Source organism: Leucoraja erinacea, chromosome 27 (genome assembly GCF_028641065.1).
Source record: "Leucoraja erinacea ecotype New England chromosome 27, Leri_hhj_1, whole genome shotgun sequence".
In the NCBI taxonomy this organism is placed as follows: Eukaryota; Metazoa; Chordata; class Chondrichthyes; order Rajiformes; family Rajidae; genus Leucoraja; species Leucoraja erinaceus.
The window spans coordinates 11,319,366-11,339,807 of record NC_073403.1 but is presented as its reverse complement, the minus strand read 5'-3'; the positions used below and the strand labels follow the sequence as shown (position 1 = coordinate 11,339,807).

Sequence of the window (20,442 nt, the reverse complement as noted above, 5' to 3'; positions counted from 1 at the left end):
TGATACAGTCTGTTCAATCTTTCCATGTAATGAAATGGCAGCAGAGTGGTCCAACAATTAGTGCTGCCTCTAAGCTCCAGGGATGTACATTTGATTCTGACCTTGTATGCCGTTAGCATGGAATTCGCACGTCTTCACAATGATGGTGGTTTTTACTTGGGTGCACCCATTCCTTCTCACATCTCAAAGATGTGCTAGTAGATTAATTACAACAATAAGTTTTCCTTCACAGGCAGAAAAACGAATCAATGGGAGCCCTTGGCCTCCTCTACTGCTGGAGTGAGGCCACACGCAACTTGGAAGAACAGCACCTCATATGCTGCCTGGATAGCCAACAACCCAATGAAATGAACATTGATGTCTCCAATTCCCCCCCTTGCCCCATCTCCTTTTCCTCCACCCTACCTGTCACCTTACTTTCCACCACCTTTGTCCCCATCACCTACATTTCCTGCCCCATCTCCATCTACTCAACTCTCACTCCTTCCTAAACATGCCCCCAAATATTTTCCCACTTGTCCACCCACTATCCCTTCAACACAGCATCCCTCCCTCTGGTTTTACACTTCACTCCCCACCACCTTTAACAGATTCCCATTTATGCACCCATTTATCCTTCCCCATCTCCAGCCTTGGTTACCATCCTCACACTTCTCTGTCCCATCTGATGCTACTGTGAATCAACCACACTTCACCTGGATCACCCTGTGCAGTTCTGGTTGGCCCAATGCAGGACGGATGTGGAGGCTTCAGAGAGGGTAGAGCCTTCCCAGGATGCGGCCCGGATTAGAACATATTACCAATAAGGGGAGGTTTGACAAGTTTGGATTGTTTTCTATGGAGCATTGGAGACGGAGGGGAAACCTGATAAAGTTATGAGAGATGGGGTAGACAGTCAGAATCTTTTCGGCAGAGTGGAAATATCAACTACCAGAAAGCAGAGCTTTAAAGTGAGGGAGGGAAAGTTTAAGACGTGTGTGTATTTTTTTTAAAACACAGTGGTAGGTGCCTGGAATGTGTTGCCAGGGGTGATGGAGGAAACCGATATGATGGTGTCATTTAAGAGGCTTTTAGATAGGTACATGAATATGCAGAAAATGGAAGGAAATGGATCATGTGCAGGCAGAAGGGATTTGTTCAATTTGGCATCATGTTCAGGAGAGACGAAATGAGTTGAAGGTCTGTGCTGCACTGTTTTATGCTCTAAAATTCTCTCAATGAGCTACGTTTATGTTGCTTCAATGCCTTTACCATATCTAATTTTCCATCTTTGGGGTAATTTCAACTTCCACCTCAATTCACTGTACATCAGATTCCACCTTCAATGCCTTTGAATGGTTGCAGTCTCTCTGCAGCAATGCTCAAACTTGGAGATGCGATCAGCAGTGAGGATATTATAAACTACAAGATAACATAGATAGACTTGAAGAATGTCAGGGAAGTGACAGATAAAATTTAATACAGAGACGTGTGAAGTGATGCATTTTGGCAGCAACAATGTGAAGATACTATACATATGGCATTGTTCCAAAGAATGTTTGGATGTAAAAATGTACATCAGCACAAATCTCTGAAAATGGTAAGACATGTTGAGAGAGCAGTTAGTAATGTGTATAGGATTAATAAATGGAGGGGAAGAACACAAATGAAGGAAACTTGTATTGAACTTCTATAAAGTACTGATTTTTGCCCAATTATTTTGCTACTGATTCTGATTACAACAGTTTAGGAGAATGCTCTGAAGCAAGCACGGAAAAAAAATTATCACAGCAGTTTCCAGAATGAGGCATTTCAGTAAAATAGGCCGAAAGAAGAAACCAAGGCTGACGTTGTTGGAGACAAAGGGTTGACAGGAGATATATTAGGCATAAGTACAATCTTACAAAGAGTAAATAGAGAAACTGTTCTCATTTGTTTGTATTGGTGGAAATGTATCAGCCTCGATAACAATCAGCACGGGAACACCTCAAGGCTGCGTGCTCAGCCCCCTGCTGTACTCACTCTATACTCATGACTGTGTAGCCGGTCATAATGCGAACTCCATCATCAGGTTCGCCGACGACACCACAGTTGTGGGACGTATCACTGATGGGGACGAGTCAGAGTATAGAAGTGAGATCGTCCGATTGACTAAATGGTGCCAGCACAATAACCTGGCCCTCAACACCAGCAAAACCAAGGAACTGATTGTGGACTTTGGAAGGGGTAGGATGGGGACCCACAGTCCCGTTTATATTAACGGGTTGATGGTAGAAAGGGTTAAGAGCTTAAAATTCCTGGGCGTACATATCTCTGAAGATCTCTCCTGGTCCCAGAACACTGATGCAATTATAAAGAAAGCACATCAGCGCCTCTACTTCCTGAGAAGCTTACGGACAGTCGGTATGTCAAGGAGGACTCTCTCGAACTTCTACAGGTGCACAATAGAGAGCATGCTGCATCGGCAACTGGCTTGGTTCGGCAACTTGAGCGCCCAGGAGCGGAAAAGACAACAAAAAGGTGTAAATACTGCCCAGTCCATCATCGGCTCTACCATCGAGGGGATCTATCACATCTTGAATCATTTGTGGGTAGCTCAAGGACCAAGTTTTATAATGCAAAAGAGTTGTTATAAAACAAACTTGCTGCATGTGAAATGTTCATACCTCATAGCAATAAATGCAATATTTATTTGGTTCATTCTCCACTTCCCACGAGTGGCTACAACTATCACACCGATTAATCTTTAAATAAACTAGGCAAACACCCATGTGACTTTTCCGTTGCGTTTGCATTCGCGATAGAGCGTGAACTTACCTTCCAAAAGAACGCTAACTAGTGGAGTGCGGTCACTGTTCTTGGTTTGCTGGACAAGCAACTCTCCGTCATCCAGGGCTCGTGTGACTGGATCACCCCACACATAGATCCCATTCATGATATAGCTGTCATAGTCCTCCTGGTTTATGCCAAAAGCCTGTGAAAGATGCAAATCAACATCACATTCTCACCTCTGGAAATTCCACCTTGCAAGCTGTTAATTTATGCAAAGGTACTATTATCTAACCACAATCAATATTCATGTTTAAGAGCTGCACATCGCTGTTTGCACCAAGATCTGTGCATGAAACATTCAGCATGTTTTGGGCTCCATTTGCTGCATACTGTGCTAAAAGGGAAGATGCATGAGCAGCTCAGAACTCTCCAAGTGGTTTGCTGCCAATTTTGGTGTTAGGACGTCTATCAGAATAACACAGAGGGGCAGGAGCTGGTACTGTGAATAGATGTGCTCCTCTTTCAGTAATGCACTAACACTTTCTATCTCAAGAAGTTCAAATCAAGAGCTGAATACAATTATGGGAAGAGCAAGGAACTGCAATGCGGCCTCAACTTTCAATGTTGACCCATACTAGTTCAACAGAGTGGAACCTCTTCCTGAAGATTCATTACACAATTTGTGTAACATGAAGCATGGAATGAAGTAACCGGTAACTCCCAAATTCCAAGAAGAACGTGTTATAAAGTTTAAACTGGCTTTCTGAGAAAACCAGAGCTCTACATCATCAGTGTTCAAAACATTTTGCTATCCCACTAAATTATATGCACAACAAAATTTCACATTTCTTGTTTAACGAGATATAAAATATGAAATGTCACATGAAATAATTTTCTCCTGAGAACATGAGATACAATTTAAAAGCTGAACCAGATTTCAGTCAATTTTATTTGAAATAGCCCGTGAACAACATGTTCAAATGAGGCAGAGGCAGTAGCCACCATTTTTAAAATCAGTGCCAAAGCACCTCATCCATTTCTAGACAGACCATACGCCCTGAAATTGTACAACCTTGTGTTCTCTTCTGCACCATAATCAGATACTTACAGGTTTTATGTCATTCTCCAATGAATTCAAGAAATCTCCTCTTGTGACTTTCAGCTTCTCAGCTTTCTCCATGTCAACTTCCACTTTGCTTGCCGCCTAGTTATGGGAAGTGAAGTAAATAATAAATCTCATTACGATTGTATACATTGTCCAACTCGATCATGCTGTCAAATCTAGGTGCTAAACAAGTCATTGCATTAGCTGATATTTCACTTTGCTAACCAATTACCAAACCCATTTCCTTTAAGATGCTCCTTAAAACCTACTTCACTGACCAAGCTTTTGGTCAACTGCCCATGTATTTTGTGACAAATTTCATTTGATAGTGCAGCTGTGAAGCATCTTGGAATATCTCATAAATCAAAGAGTTCTAAATAAAACTAAAGTCACCACTATTGTGGGGTGAAGAAGCCAGAAAAGATATTTTAAGGAGAAAGAAACCACGAGTCAAATCTTATCAGATAATTCTGTAAAAAAAACAATCTTCACCTTTTTTGTGCCATAAACATTGAGAATTCTGTAAAGAAGTTAGAGTGCATTTCCAATCTATTCCATGCATACAGAATCACATTACTTAAAGTTATTTTTGCTTGTTGACTATGGTTCCTATAAAGAATTAATGTGCATCTGTGGAGGGAAATGGACAAACACCTTTTTGGGTCGAGACCTTTCTTCAAGAATGAATGTTGTCTGTCCATATCCCTGCACAGTAATTGCTTCAGGAGCATGTATTTTGCTCAAGATTCCACCATCTGCAGTCTCTTGTATCACCATAATGAAACAAAGACCTCTTTCCTGGTGACAAATGATTTAGAATCCACCTTCTATCCTAGATAACCCAGTGTCAATACTACAAGCAAGGAATTACATAACCCAGTAACTAAAAGCCACACACATATTTGTCCGCTCAATCAAAGTACCACACAGGGAACATCTCAATCTTCCTTTTTGCAGCCTTATGGAACTGGGGAATCAAATCTCTAGCCATAGTTAATAGCCAAGTGGTTAGCACTTTATTGACAATGATGCATAAATCCAAACAACACTAGGCACTGCAATCACAGTTCCACCTTCATGCAAGTGGGATAGTCAGCATGGTCTCATTTTATAGAGTGCATACAATTCAGTTCACCTACAGGTGGCCCAAATTACTCAAGGTAAATTCCTTACCTTACATATTCAACTGCACTGAAACAAACAGGAGCCACAAAGGGTTAGTCTATCACCCGGCTGGGATAACCTGACATTTAAACCCCTGTTAGTTGATCAGTAGTACATGACCTAAAGTGCCTGGAGCAAGACTTCTCTCTGATCCCGTGGGACCAACTGACTCACATTTGGTTCAAACAGCTGCCCACATACACAATAACAGCTCCCTGGAGATTGGAGGAACACAAAAGACACTTAATGTATTGTTGTGCAACAGGTACCTGGGGCTGTAAGTAACACCACTTTTATAGCATCAAGAAAAGCAGTACCCTCTGGCACCAAGCCTGGTGTTTCAAACAGTGTTGTACCTGCATCACCAAACACAGGCCTCTCTACAGCTAATCCACACTCGAGTCACCTGTCTTTGTTTAATGTCCTTTGAAAACTAGGGGCAACAGCTCTGCAGTACATGAAACAGTCTTTAGATTTAGCCTCCAACTTCAACATCCAAACCGATTTCAATTAATTACATTGGAAAGCCTTTATTACGCTGTAACATAAGACACCCAATCGTAATTTTGTATGTAAACTATCCATAATAGTCTTTATAGCAATGAGTTTATATCTGGGAAAGAAATACAGCTCCTCCTCTTTCAGGTTGCTCTTATGTTAATTAACAGACCATTTCCAGTAGACAAATGCTCCAATGACTTTTGCTTTACAGTAGCACTTCATAAGGAAATAATGCCTATGGCTTCTTGGTTCACCAGTGAGAAAAGTGCAAGAGCTTTCAAATTTAGCTACACTTCTTTCACTAAACTCCATCTTGGAATAGATAATTTTGAGAAAGGAACTTGCCGATGAGTTTTTTTTTTAAACAATCATCTTGTTACTGGAAAGGTAACCTAGGTAGCTGGGCTAATAATTTAGAGATTGAGCTCAGATCACAATGTGCCACTTCAAGAACCTGAATTCAGCCTTAAAAAGTCAAACTGAAACACTCATGTCAATGAATTAATGTTCTGAAGCACAGGTTTCTTTCATCAGTCCACAGGACAACCCTCCAAATAGAGACTCCAAGTGCTGGAGTAACTCCAAGGGCCAGGCAGCATCGCTGGAGGAAAATGATAGATGATGTTTCATGTTGGCACCCTTCTTCAGATGGAAAGTAGGGGGTGGAGGGGATGGTGGAGTGGGTGATGAGCTGGAGGTTGACCAGGAACAATCAGCGATGCCAACAAATGACCCCAGGCAGGGAGATTCCCCGGTAGACCCATTGTTGGCTAGGTAAGGTGTGAACGTCAGAGGTATACAATGTGGAACGAATAGCATGGAGGTGGATACATATTTCACCTGGGTAGCTTACAACCCAGCGGTATGAATGTTGAATTCTCTAGTTTTAAGTAACGTTTACAAACACCCATTCCCTTCCCCCTTCCTCCAATCGTTCCCTCACCGGTCCTTTCCACGACATGGTTCATCATGACCCATGGCCAACACCTAAATCAGTCACAGCACAGCCTGACTTCCAGATCCCATGATCTCTTAGTAAAAATATTGTACAATTCACTTTGTATTTGTGATTCTATGACAGAACATTCATTGGCAACGTGCTGCAAAACCCAATCAGTCCACCCGTTCAAGAATTTCCAGGTATTTAATGTGACCACTTAAGTCTTGTTATTCTATCAATCTCACCAAACAGTAATACGATTAGAACAACAAATAGAGAAATTAGGAGGATGCAAATGCCACACAACCCCTCAGTCTCTGTGTGGCTCTGGAGTAAAGAAACTCCAAAGAAAGTAGAACATTCTCCTATATCCACTTTGAATGTGCGACCCGAACCGTTATTCTGAAGGCATGCCTCAGAGTTATAAAAGATAGTCTCACAATAAGATCGCCTTTCATTCCTCTAAACTCTAATGAGTATGGGTGCAACTTTCTTCATTAGACATTAGTTTCACCTCCGGAATGAAGAGTGAACCTTTCTGAACCACAGCCAATTCAAGAATACTCCTCCTGAAGAGGCACCAAAATTGGAACTTAAGGTGAGGGGGTAAAGATTTAATGGCAACCCAAGGGGCAATTTATTTATTTATTTATTTAAACACACAAAGGGCGGGCGGTGTATCGATCAAGCTGCCGGAGGAGGTAGTTGAGGCAGGTACTATTGCAACATTTAAGAAATATTTAGACAGGTACATGGATAAGATCGATTTAAAGAGATATTGGCCAAAAGCAGGCAAGTGGGAATAGTGAAGATGAGACATGTTGGTCGGCGTGGGCAAGTTGAGCCGAAGGACCTGTTTCCATGCTGTACGACTCTATGACTGTGCTTCACACCTGTAGTGGGGGCGTAAATCACAAACATTCCAGTTCACTTTTTTTGGTATTTTTTTTGACGGAAAACTATTTAGTAAGTACAAAAAATTGTAAAATGGAAATCATGGGACTGTAATAACATGAACAAAAATGTATAAATGCTGTCATTTACATCTGGGATATTACATATGAGAAGTCAGCAAGTTGAAGAAAAATATTTTGTTACTGTAACAATGCATTTTTTTAAAATTCTAAATTGCACTTTTAAGTGAATGACACTGACTTGCCAAAAAAAAAGCTCAGGTGACAATTTAAATACAAATTATTAAATGCATGTAAAACAAGAAGCAATACGCAAGGAGAGAAGCACAGGAAAAGACCTTCTGGAATGCTTCAAATTTGTCCTGGAGCACATGGTTTTCGCTGCAGCTTTAGCCTCTGCACTTGCCTGGACTGGTTACAGGGACAATGCTTCAGAATACTGCGCAGCAAAAGGTTAAACTGTGTGGTGAAATACCTGCACCATTTCAAAAAAAACATCAGTCCATGTAAACAATAAAACCTATATTTAACAGCTCGACAGCACCCGAGAAAGTTTGGGGAGGTGTGCGTGTGTTTGAGGGAGTGGTGGTAAGGGAGGTGGAGGGGGGGGGGGGGGGGGGGGGTAGATATTTGGCAGCTCTGCCTGCTTTAAAACTAGTCCTTTCTTCTGCCTTTGGCCAAGAAAGATTAACCGGTCCGCAAATGATAAGCAAAAGGAACCTGAACTCATTGGTATCAGTTGAGAGTAGGCAGATAGCACAACTGATCAGAGTACACTATAGTTTACATCACATTTTCCTCACTTCACAAGCCTTAACAGACAAGATCTGGCATCAAGTCGCATTTGGACACCACTAGGAAAGATGATCAGAAACTTGGTCAAAAGGGTGGATTTTAAGAAGCATCTTAGAAAAGATGAAAGTGCAGGAGGGGTCACAGCAAAAAATCTAGAGTGGCATTTGGTGTTGGATGATCTGCATGTCTGTGTTTTAATCAACTCATGTGAAACATATTTTGGGACTTTTTGAAGAATGTTATGCTATACTAATAGTCAAGTCAAGAGTTTATCGTCATGTGTCCCAGATAGGACAATGAAATTCTTGCTTGCTGCAGCACAACAGAGTATTGTAAACAAAAATACAGAACAGTTCATAAAAGTCATTTGCATCGATATATTGAACCACAAGATTAGTCTTGTAAATGAGTACCCATAATGATGAACGATCAAGAAATTTATCTCACTGATATTAACACAAGATACCACGGGGTAAATTTTGCCTCAGGAAGTAGCTGATGACTTCTAACCGGTTATGTTCATTAAACCCTGGAAAGATGAACACAGTAAAGAATGCTGGCAACAAATCATAAAGGACAGTGTTGCTGGTTTGTTGAGCAAGCTAAATGTTTCTCCTGTTGGTATATTATTAAAATGATCGCTCCACCTTTGCCATCCACGAAAGTGTGACCAGTGGCAAACACAAAATCGATGAAATTGTGTGAAACTGGGAAAATACTAGAAATGGTTTAGAACATTTAAAGAAAAACACTGAACACTAAAGGTAGTGGAATGCAGAGGCTGTCATTTCTTTGAATTCCCCTTCTGTCATCATCTCCCACACAAACACAAGAGAGAGTTTGAAATCATGAACCAAATACGAGAATCTGATTGATTGATTAATTAATATTGAAAATTAATATTGGCACATCTGAATTCTAGTACTCAGTGTAATCAGGTTTGTCATGTAAATGACAGTTGACTCAACATCTATCCAAAACACAGCAGGAGAGTACATTACCTCTGATGCTAACCCATCAACAGCAAATAGAGCAAAGGTTAGAGAACTAACTGAATACATTCTCAATATTTGGTAGTGGCAGCCAAATTTTACTCCTAAGGGGCAAACAAGTGGTTGCAAGATCCCTTCTCAATAAGATGCACTAACTCAGAAAGATACCTGTTAATCTAGGACTGTCCCAAAATCAAGCAAAATGAAACATTGCAACATACAGGCACACTGGTGTCAAACAACAAATCCAATTTCAAGGCAAAAAAAGATATCCATTTTATATTGGTGTGGCCAATTGTTGTACAATCCTTAATATTTGTCTTTAGTCGATGACTACTCTCACTGCTGTGAGGCTCAGTGCAAACAGTGCCCTACATCAAGTTATTTGATAACAAGTTGTACAGCACAGCAAGGAGCCATTCAGTTCATCACACACAGGCCAATTAGATCAAATCCAATTGCAGTCCTCACTAACAGTTGGATGTAAGGAAGCAAATCGGCAACCTCAAAACTGCTTCCTTAGGTTCTGAGTATATGTTTGAAAGACTGGAGGAATGATAGAAACAGCTGTGGTATAAATGTCAAAGACAAGAAGGCATAACTTTAAGCCGGTGAGGCAAAGTGTAAAGGGTCTGTCCCACTTTCACGATCTAATTCACAACCTTTTTTTACTCGTGGACATTTTTCATCATGCTAGAAAAACGCCCCGACCTACTTGCTGCCACGAGTACCGATGACTAGCATCACGGCCTGTATGACCTACCTACGACCTCCTATGACCTCGTGACGACCATGCTGCGAGTACGAGTCAAGGGCAAACTCGGCCGAGGTCGTGAATTAGGTTGTGAAAGTGGGACAGGGGCTTAAGGGCGATGTTCAGGGAAACTTAAAAAAAAATTTTACACACAGAGCGATGGGTACCTGAAACTTGCTGCAAGGGTTGGTGGTGGAAGCAATAATGATAAGGGCATCTAAGAGGCTTGTAGATAGGGAATGCAGGGAACCGAGGGCAATGGATCACATCTGCATCTGCTATTTTCTGTACTCTGTATAGCTCCCTTTGTTCTATTTATTGTACTGGAGTTTGACTTAATTGTATTATACATGTTATCAGATCCGATTGGATGGCATAACAAAATATTTCACTGTTCCACTGTACATGTGACAATGATGAACCTAAACATGCAGACCAAGGAGATTAGTTTAATTTGGCATTGCATTCGGCATTGACATTGTGAGTCGAAGGGCTAGTTCCTGTGTTGTACTATTCTATGTTCTAAACCATAGTCTATTGCCAATCAACATTGGACAACATGAAAAGTGAAAAATTGGGCACTTTTTGGGAAATTGGGAGCAAAGCAATAACGAAAAGATAATATGCCAAACAAGGTGGCAAATCAGTTTGGATGATACGATAATGGCAATTCATTTATGACCAATTCCTACAAAATGAGTAATGGAATAAAATGGGAAATAACCGTATTTTTGTATAGTGTTGATAATGTAATTACCAACCTAAAATAAAATGGTCCCATGGAGAAAAATGACAAAATGCAGAATTTCATTTCAAATTTGTGGGCAGCATTGGTAGGTCCAAAATTGGAGCCAGGGTCTTGTTTGTACATTATGAAGTTGGATTAAAACTATTCGCAGTAGAATAAATAGAATGATGGTGGTATTGGTTTCCCAGCAGTAACTTTGATTATTGTAGAGGGAAAGATAGGCAGATTTGTGCAAGTGTTACAATGTTCAAGTTGTTTGTTTTCTCTGCAAACTTGAGGATGTGTGATACCAAATAGTCATCGAAGAGTTGGAATAATTTTGCACGTCAATAAGAGTGACCGCTGTCAAGATGGGAATTAACAATCTTCATGTAACAGCTTTAACTTTCCAGTTCCCACAATGACCACTCTCTATGCAACTCCTTGGTTCACTTATCCCCTCTCACCCAACCCATCCCCTGCCCAGGCACTTTCACCTGCAACCACAGGATGCAACACTTGTGCCTGCACCGCCTTGTGTCGGAAAGAACTGTAGATGCTGCTTTACATCGAAGATAGACGCAAAATGCTGCAGTAACTCAGCGGAACAGGCAGCATCTCTGGTGGGAAGGAATGGGTGACGTTCGGGTGGAAACGTCTGAAGAACGGTCTCGACCCGAAACGTCACCCATGCCTTCTCTCCAAAAATGCTACCTGCACCACCTTCCTCACTTGCATCCGGGAACCCCTGCAGCCTCTTCAAGTGACAGGGAGGTCCACGTGTATCTCGTCCAGCCTTGTCTTCTGCATTTGGTGTTCCTGATATGGCTTCCTTTACATTGACGAGACCAAGTGTATACGAGGCGCCTGTTTTTTGCCGAACAATTGCGCTTGGTGTGCCAAGGTCTGTGGACCTCCTGGTTGCCAACCATTTTTCACTACCCTTCCCACACCGATCTTTCTTTCCTCTACCTCCTCCAGAGTCAGGGTGAGGCCACATACAAACTGAATGAACAGCACCTCATATACCGCTAGGGTAGCTTACAACTGAATGGTGCTTACAGTGTGAACACCAAATTCTCCAAGATCAAATAATACCCCTTCTATCTTTCCCCTTTTTACCCTGCAACTCCTTCCCACCCTTCCTAATTACTTTCGGTAGTCGTCTTCGATTTACAACAAACCAATCTGCAACACTCATTCAAAATAATGCTTCAAAATAAACATTATTGTATTTAGCAGCTTTTTGCAAATTGGATATTCAAAAATTGTTTTCAGCAAATAAAATATTGTTAAATGTCATTGCTTTGCCAACCTGTGCACAGCAAGACACCACATAAACAGTTAAATATATGACCTGTTTGGTCTAAACATGATCTGAGGGGTACCTGTTGGCCAGGACACCAGGGAGAACTATCAGGCTCCTCCCCAGAGTGCCATGCGATTTATTTTGTCTTTGTAAACACATCTGATGGGCAGACTATAATTCATTGCATCATCCAAAAACCTGCAACAAACAGCATTAACCTTGCCTGACCACAACTGCTGGATGGCACTTAGCACGTCAGGATATTTGCTGTAATCGCTGTAGTGGGATTTGAACACAGCACTATCCGTCAGAGACCAGAAAGCCATGATTACACCACAAATGCATTGTAGCCTTAGAGTTGTTTGCATGAAGAGTCAGATTTTCAGAACAGGAACTAAGGAAGTAGCACTTTGTTGGAAGTGCAGCTACAATGCAAGTATCGAGGAAGGATGAAAGAAAAAATGTTCAATTTTCTTCAGAGCCATAGATCATTGCTATTCTAGTCTTATTGTGTTTTAATCACCCGTTCAGCATTCGGTTAAGAACAGGGTCTTGTAAGGGTGGTCAATGTCTTGTTGGTACACCAACCTGCATGAAAGGACAGCCGGGTAGAGCAGTTTTGTTTGGCAACAGCCATTAGTGCACACAATAGAATTAATTTAAGGTGGACAAATAGAGCCTCACTTGGAATGCATTAGACAGGAGATCAATTTCAGAGAAATCAGTTAGCTGTAATGAGTGAAAGCAGGATAACATTACATATGATTTAGCTGGGGAGCAGTGAAGAAGATTTCATGGTGGAGGGAGGAGAAGATGGAAGTCAAGTCCTGAGGGCAATTAGAGAGAAACAAAGAAAAACCCAAACAAACTCAACAATGACACTTCTCTAATCTACAGCATCTACATTCCCAGGAAAACATCCAGACATGGTTAATACTGTTTAGATAATGAGAAAACAAGTACCAAGACCTACATGAATTTGCTTCTGGTTACCAATTCAGAAGGACACTCACTGGTTGAAAAATTACACAATGAAGTAAAGAGATAGAATAGATGTGTTTTTGCCAGTTTCACATTCACCTTTGGATCCACATGTTAAGTAAGTTTATTGGCCAAGTATTCACATACAAGGAATTTGCCTTGGTGCTCCGCCCACAAGTAACAACATGACATAGTGACAGTTACGCATAACTCAGAAAACACTAAACATTAATAATAATAAAACATTAATGATAAAAAAAACATTGATCAAGCATGTAAACCAACAAAATACCAGATCAAAGGGAGGCTACAGATTTTTGGCTGTTGAGTAGAGCAACTACTCGTGGATAAAAACTGTTTTTATGTCTGGCTGTGGCAGCTTTGACAGTCCGGAGTCGCCTTCCAGAGGGAAGTGATTCAAAGCGTTTGTGGCCAGGGTGAGAGAGGTCAGAGATGATCTTACCAGCTCGCTTCCTAGCCCTTGCAGTGTACATTCATCAATGGAGGGAAGGTTGCAGCCAATAACCTTCTCAGCTGATTGGACGATTTGTTGCAGCCTCCAGGTGTCGTGCTTGGTGGCTGAGCCAAACCAGACCATGATAGAGAAGGTGAGAACAGACTCTACGATCACTTACTGATCACTTTGACCTGCTAGTCAGACCTCTACTGAGTTTAAGGGGGCAAAGGTGCATTTTTTAGGATGCGAGGTATTAAAACTCAGGAATGCAAGATAAGCAGGACCTTTTCTTTGTGTAAGAAGAAACTGCTGATGCTGGTTTAAACCGAAGATAGACACAAAAAGCTGGAGTAACTCAGCAGGACAGGCAGCATCTCTGGAGAGAAGGAAAGGGTGACGTTTCTGGTCAAGACCTTCTTCAGCTCTCCAATTCTCATCTTTTGGGAACCTTTAAACTATAAGAACAGGAGTTTAAGCTTACAGCTTGTGGTTATACAGTTGTCAATCTCCAGACACGATGGAAGCGCAATGATTCATATCAGCTTTGGAAATTATATTGTGCACTATTTTGGTTGAGATGGAATGGAGCCATAAAGATATTGTCTCAAACCGCTGTCAGTGGAAATCAATCAAAGCTTGTTAGCTGGAGGCACAAGTGATTGCAGGTACTGGAATCTTGAGCAAAAAAGAAAATGCTGGAGCAACTGTATTCTGTGTAGAGGGAGTTCATCTCCCAACCACAGCCTGTAGGCTGATGGGCAGATGCACAGCCAGGTACCCAACTCCCCAACTTTCATCTTTAAGGAACTTTTGCAACTTCTTCACAATAATGTGACTGCAATATGGAGATCATAGATCCTTAAACTTATTTATGTTTCAGAACAGAGCAGAAGTTGACCTTTATGACTGATCTTAAAATATGAATGCAAATGAAGGATGAAAATGGAGCTAATTGAAGCACCCATCAACATTAACCATATAACCATATAACAATTACAGCACGGAAACAGGCCATCTCGGCCCTACAAGTCCGTGCCGAACAAATGTTTTTTTCCCCTTAGTCCCACCTGCCTGCACTCATACCATAACCCTCCATTCCCTTCTCATCCATATGCCCATCCAATTTATTTTTAAATGATACCAATGAACCTGCCTCCACCACTTCCACTGGAAGCTCATTCCACACCGCCACCACTCCATGAGTAAAGAAGTTCCCCCTCATATTACCCCTAAACTTCTGTCCCTTAATTCTGAAGTCATGTCCTCTTGTTTGAATCTTCCCTATTCTCAAAGGGAAAAGCTTGTCCACATCAACTCTGTCTATCCCTCTCATCATTTTAAAGACCTCTATCAGGTCCCCCCTTAACCTTCTGCGCTCCAGAGAATAAAGACCTAACTTATTCAACCTATCTCTGTAACTTAGTTGTTGAAACCCAGGCAACATTCTAGTAAATCTCCTCTGTACTCTCTCTATTTTGTTGACATCCTTCCTATAATTGGGCGACCAAAATTGTACACCATACTCCAGATTTGGTCTCACCAATGCCTTGTACAATTTTAACATTACATCCCAGCTTCTATACTCCATGCTCTGATTTATAAAGGCTAGCATAACAAAAGCTTTCTTTACCACCCTATCTATATGAGATTCCACCTTCAAGGAACTATGCACGGTTATACCCAGATCCCTCTGTTCAACTGTATTCTTCAATTCCCTACCATTTACCATGTACGTCCTATTTTGATTTGTTCTGCCAAGGTGTAGCACCTCACATTTATCAGCATTAAACTCCATCTGCCATCTTTCAGCCCATTTTTCCAAATGGCCTAAATCATTCTGTAGACTTTGGAAATCCTCTTCATTATCCACAACACCCCCTATCTTGGTAGCATCTGCATACTTACTAATCCAATTTACCACACCTTCATCCAGATCATTGATGTACATGACAAACAACAAAGGACCCAACACAGATCCCTGAGGCACCCCACTAGTCACCTGCCTCCAACCCGATAAACAGCCATCCACCATTACCCTCTGGCTTCTCCCATTCAGCCACTGTTGAATCCATCTTGCTATTCCTGCATTTATACCCAACAGTTGAACCTTCTTAACCAACCTTCCATGAGGAACCTTGTCAAAGGCCTTACTAAAGTCCATATAGACAACATCCACTGCTTTACCCTCGTCAATTTCCCTAGTAACCTCTTCAAAAAATTCAAGAAGATTAGTCAAACATGACCTTCCAGGCACAAATCCATGTTGACTGTTCCTAATCAGACCCTGTTTATCTAGATGCTTATATATATTATCTCCAAGTATCTTTTCCATTAATTTGCCCACCACTGAAGTCAAACTAACAGGTCTATAATTGCTAGGTTTACTCTTAGAACCCTTTTTAAACAATGGAACAACATGCGCAGTACGCCAATCCTCGGGGACTATTCCCGTTTCTAATGACATTTGAAATATTTCTGTCATAGCCCCGGCTATTTCTACACTAACTTCCCTCAATGTCCTAGGGAATATCCTGTCAGGACCTGGAGACTTATCCACTTTTATATTTTTCAAAAGTGTCAGTACTTCTTTTACTTTGAACCTCATAGTATCCATAACTACTCTACTAGTTTCCCTTACCTCACATAATTCAATATCCTTCTCCTTGGTGAATACCGAATAAAAAAAATTGTTCAATATCTCCCCCATCTCTTTTGGCTCTGCAGATAGCTGTCCACTCTGTCTCTCCAATGGACCAATTTTATCCCTCGTTATCCTTTTGCTATTAATATAGCTGTAGAAACCCTTTGGATTGACTTTCACCTTACTTGCCAAAGCAACCTCATATCTTCTTTTAGCTTTTCTAATTTCTTTCTTAAGATTCTTTTTACATTCCTTATACTCCTCAAGCACCTCATTTACTTCATGCTGCCTATAATTATTGTAGATCTCCCTCTTTTTCCGAACAAGATGTCCAATTTCCCTTGAAAACCAGGGCTCTTTCCAATTTTTACTGTTTCCTTTCAACCGAACAGGAACATAAAGATTCTGTACTCTTAAAATTTCCCCTTTAAATGTCCTCCATTTCTCTTCTACATCTTTCCCATAAAACAAAATGTCCCAGTTCACTCCTTTTAAATCATCTCGCATCGCATCAAAGTTAGCCTTTCTCCAATCAAAAATCTCAACCCTAGGTCCAGTTCTGACCCTCTCCATAATTATATTGAAACTAATGGTATTGTGATCACTGGACCCGAAGTGCTCCCCAACGCATACTTCCGCCACCTGTCCCATCTCATTTCCTAACAGGAGGTCCAGCACTGCCCCTCCTCTAGTAGGTACCTCTATGTATTGCTGCAAAAAACTATCCTGCACACATTTTACAAACTCCAACCCATCCAGCCCATTTACAGAATCTGTTTCCCAGTCTATGTGTGGAAAGTTGAAATCTCTCACAATCACTACCTTGTGCTTACTACTAATATCTGCTATCTCCTTACATATTTGCTCTTCCAATTCTCGTTCCCCGTTTGGCGGTCTATAATACACCCCTATAAGAGTTGCTACACCTTTCCCACTTCTCAATTCCACCCAAATAGCCTCCCTAGATGAGCCCTCCAATCTATCCTGCCAAAGCACTGCTGTAATATCTTCCCTGACTAGCAATGCAACACCTCCACCTCTTGCCCCTCCAATTCTATCACACCTGAAGCAGCGAAATCCTGGAATATTTAGTTTCCAATCACAGCCCTCCTGTAACCACGTTTCACTGATCGCCACAACATCATACTTCCAGGTGTCTATCCAGACTCTAAGCTCATCCACCTTTCTTACAATGCTCCTAGCATTAAAATATGCACATTTAAGAAAACCCCCGTCTCTTATTCTCTGTTTATTTCCTTTTTTTTCTTTCTCCTCTTGTGTCCGAGTGCTTCCCATTTCTGCTTCCTGCCTCCCATTCTGTCTACTACCTTTCGCTATTTGAGTCCCTCGCCCCAACCATTCTAGTTTAAAGTCTCCCCAGCTGCCTTTGCAAATTTCCCCGTTAGGATATTGGTCCCCCTCGGGTTCAAGTGCAACCCATCCTTTCTTTACAGGTCCCACCTTCCCCAAAAGAAGTCCCAATGATCCAGGAACTTGAATCCCTGCCCTCTACACCAGTCTTTCAGCCACGCATTTATCCTCCACCTCGCTCCATTCCTACTCTCACTGTCGCGTGGCACAGGCAGTAATCCTGAGATTGTTACCTTTTTGGTCCTTTTTCTTAACTCTCCTCCCAACTCCCTAAATCCTCCCTTCAGGACCTCTTCCCTTTTTTTACCTATGTCATTGGTACCTATATAACATTGTAGTGCTACAAAGGTGGAAGGCCAGCAAATAGCTGCATGACCAAGTGGAGTTCCTGTGTTGGGTGCACTGCACCAAATGTATAGCCTCTTGGGCACCCCTAGTGTTATTGCTTACACTGCCAGTTAGAATTTTAGAAGTCAATTTGGGATTTGTGGTTTCACATGCTATGGACAGTAGAGAAAGCAAAGAATGTTTACTAGATACAGCAGTGAGCTGCAGAGGATTGCTGGGGGGAATGGGATGCGGAGAGAGCAGCAGCAGTATGATTTGAGATCATAGGATCCTTCATCAACCACATCTGCCCAACCTCAGTTCCCTCAAGTGCCCATCAGTTTATATTGTAGATTGGAATATTCTTTGATGAATTAGTGCTGGGAAGAAGTATCCTGCTGCCCAGACTAAAAGGGTTTTCTTCCTTCTCTCCAGAGACGCTGCCTCACCTGCTGAGTTACTCCAGCATTTTGTGTCTACCTTCGATTTAAACCAGCATCTGCAATTCTTTCTTACACAAATGTCTATAGGTCACTAGCAACTACTTGTTTTTTGATGCATATTGAATGTGCAAGTGAAATACCTGACAGAGATTAGTTTAGTTTGGTAATACAGCATAGAAATAGGCCCTTCAGTCCATCAACGCAAAGGCAAATTCCTTGTATGTGAATACTTGGCCAATAATCTTATTCATTCATTCATCAAGTCCATGTCGACTTTCGATTAGTTCTATGGTAACCTATTTTCACAGCCACTCCTTACACACTAGGAGCAATTTACGGAGGCCAATTAACCTACAAACCCCGTGTCTTTGGGTTGTGGGAAGAAACTAGAGCACACGGAGGAAACCCACACAGTCACAGGGAGAATGTGCAAAGTCCACATAGGCAGCACCTTAGATCGGCACCAAACCAATGTCTCTGGCACAATGGAGAGCAGATCTACCAGCTGGGCCACTGTGCGCCTAGATAACTAGGCGGAAAAAAAGGGCTGCTATCAATTAATGAATTTTAAAAAGCAGGTATTACCAAAACTAAAAATGAAGTGAAGAATCCTAAAATTAACTGATTGGCTAGGTTTTGTTTTACGTCAACAAAAATGCCCAATATTTCTACAATGACAATAAAAGGAAACTTTCAACCTGAAGCACAAGCTAAAGATGTTCCATTTTATGGCACGACTATTATTGTACCCACCAGTTTAATAAAACAGTTATAAAATACTCATCTATACCTTTATATGTCGATTCATTGCAGTTGACTGGGCAGCTCGTACTAGACCCTCCAACTCGGCACCACTGAAATTCTTGGTCTCTTGAGCTAGCTCAGGAATATTAACGTCACTATCTAACAGGTTGTGCTCTTTCATTCTTGCCGTGTGAATATTCAAAATTTGTACTCTGCCTTTCTCATCTGGTAAACCTAAAAGGGCGGGGAGAAGGAGTGGAAGGGAAAGAAGACACAATAAAACAGAAAAAAAATCAATAGACACATATTTACAATATTAAACCTTACTGTAGCTGAGCATTGGAATTTTACCATTGCAGAGATGGATTTCCTGCATGGTCAAGCTTTTCCCCAAGTAATCGACTGTCTTCATAGCTTTGATATTTATGTTATGTAGTCGACATTTGTGATGCACCCATCTCAGGGTCAAACCTCCTCCACAATAATTCTCAACACTGGTGCTCAAGTATGCATTCTCAGTCCATTATACACTCAGGACTGTAGGGCCAAATTAAGCTCTAATTCCATCTAGAAGTTAGCAGATGACGCAATGTGGGGGACCTGGATCAGGGACAATGGTGAGATGGAGTGCAGGAAGGAGATAGAGAATTTAGTGACTTTGGCAGAACAATAACTTCTCCAGCAATATCAGCAAGATGAAGGAGCTAGTTATTGACTGCAGGAAGCGTGGTTGAGTACATGCCCCAATCAGCATCACTGGTGCCGATGTGGAAATGGTTGAGAGTTTCAGGTTCCCTGCCGTTAATATTACTGTCGTGAAGCCACATTGATGCGAATGCCAAGAAAGCATACCGCCAGCTCTACCACCCGAGAATGTTGAGGAAAACCTGAGACAACACATGATTACAATCAAGCCGTCCACACTGTGTAGATACAGGATAAAGGGAATAACGTTTAGTACAAGATAAAGTCGAGTAAAGGCTGATTAAAGATAGTCCGTGGGTCTCCAACGAGGTAGATGGTGGGTCAGGACCGCCCTCTAGTTGGTGAAAGAACGATTCAGTTGCTTGATAACAGCCGGGAAGATACTGTTCCTGAATTCGGAGGTATGCGTTTTCACACTTCTTTACCTCTTGCCTGATGGGAGACGAGAGTAACCGGGGTGAGATTAATTCTCAATTATGCTGATGGCCTTGCCGAGAGTGAAACGTAGGGGGGGGGGGGGGGAGCATAGTCATAGGTTTTGTTTACTAAAGTCCTAAGTTCCAAGAAAGTTTGGGAAGGTCTGGGTTAACTAAGATTATTTCTTAATGCATCTTTTGGCACGTTTCATGATAAAGTTAAAAACTGTCAGGGAAGGAACTTAAGGGCAATAAGCAAGATGAACAAACGAACTTCAGAACATAAGCTATTTCAGTACTGAGTTATCATAGCAGGTTATGAAATATGCTGACATTTCCTGCACCTGTGAAAACATTTGGCTTTTCTTCCCCAAAGGTAAATGTGGAATATTTGACGCTGGAACA

At 41.5% G+C, this 20,442-nt stretch overlaps 1 protein-coding gene across 1 annotated transcript in view; it reads right to left on the bottom strand.

Moving 5' to 3' along the window:
- Positions 1-20,442, bottom strand: part of LOC129710026 (vesicle-fusing ATPase-like) — a 186,838-nt gene that overhangs the window by 84,316 nt on the left and 82,080 nt on the right. Inside the window, exons 12-14 of the mRNA XM_055656713.1 lie at positions 18,963-19,150; positions 3,860-3,955; positions 2,797-2,953 (exon numbers count right to left, since the gene is read on the bottom strand). Of these exons, the coding sequence (XP_055512688.1) occupies positions 2,797-2,953; positions 3,860-3,955; positions 18,963-19,150 (441 nt within the window). The remainder of the gene's footprint in view (positions 1-2,796; positions 2,954-3,859; positions 3,956-18,962; positions 19,151-20,442) is intronic.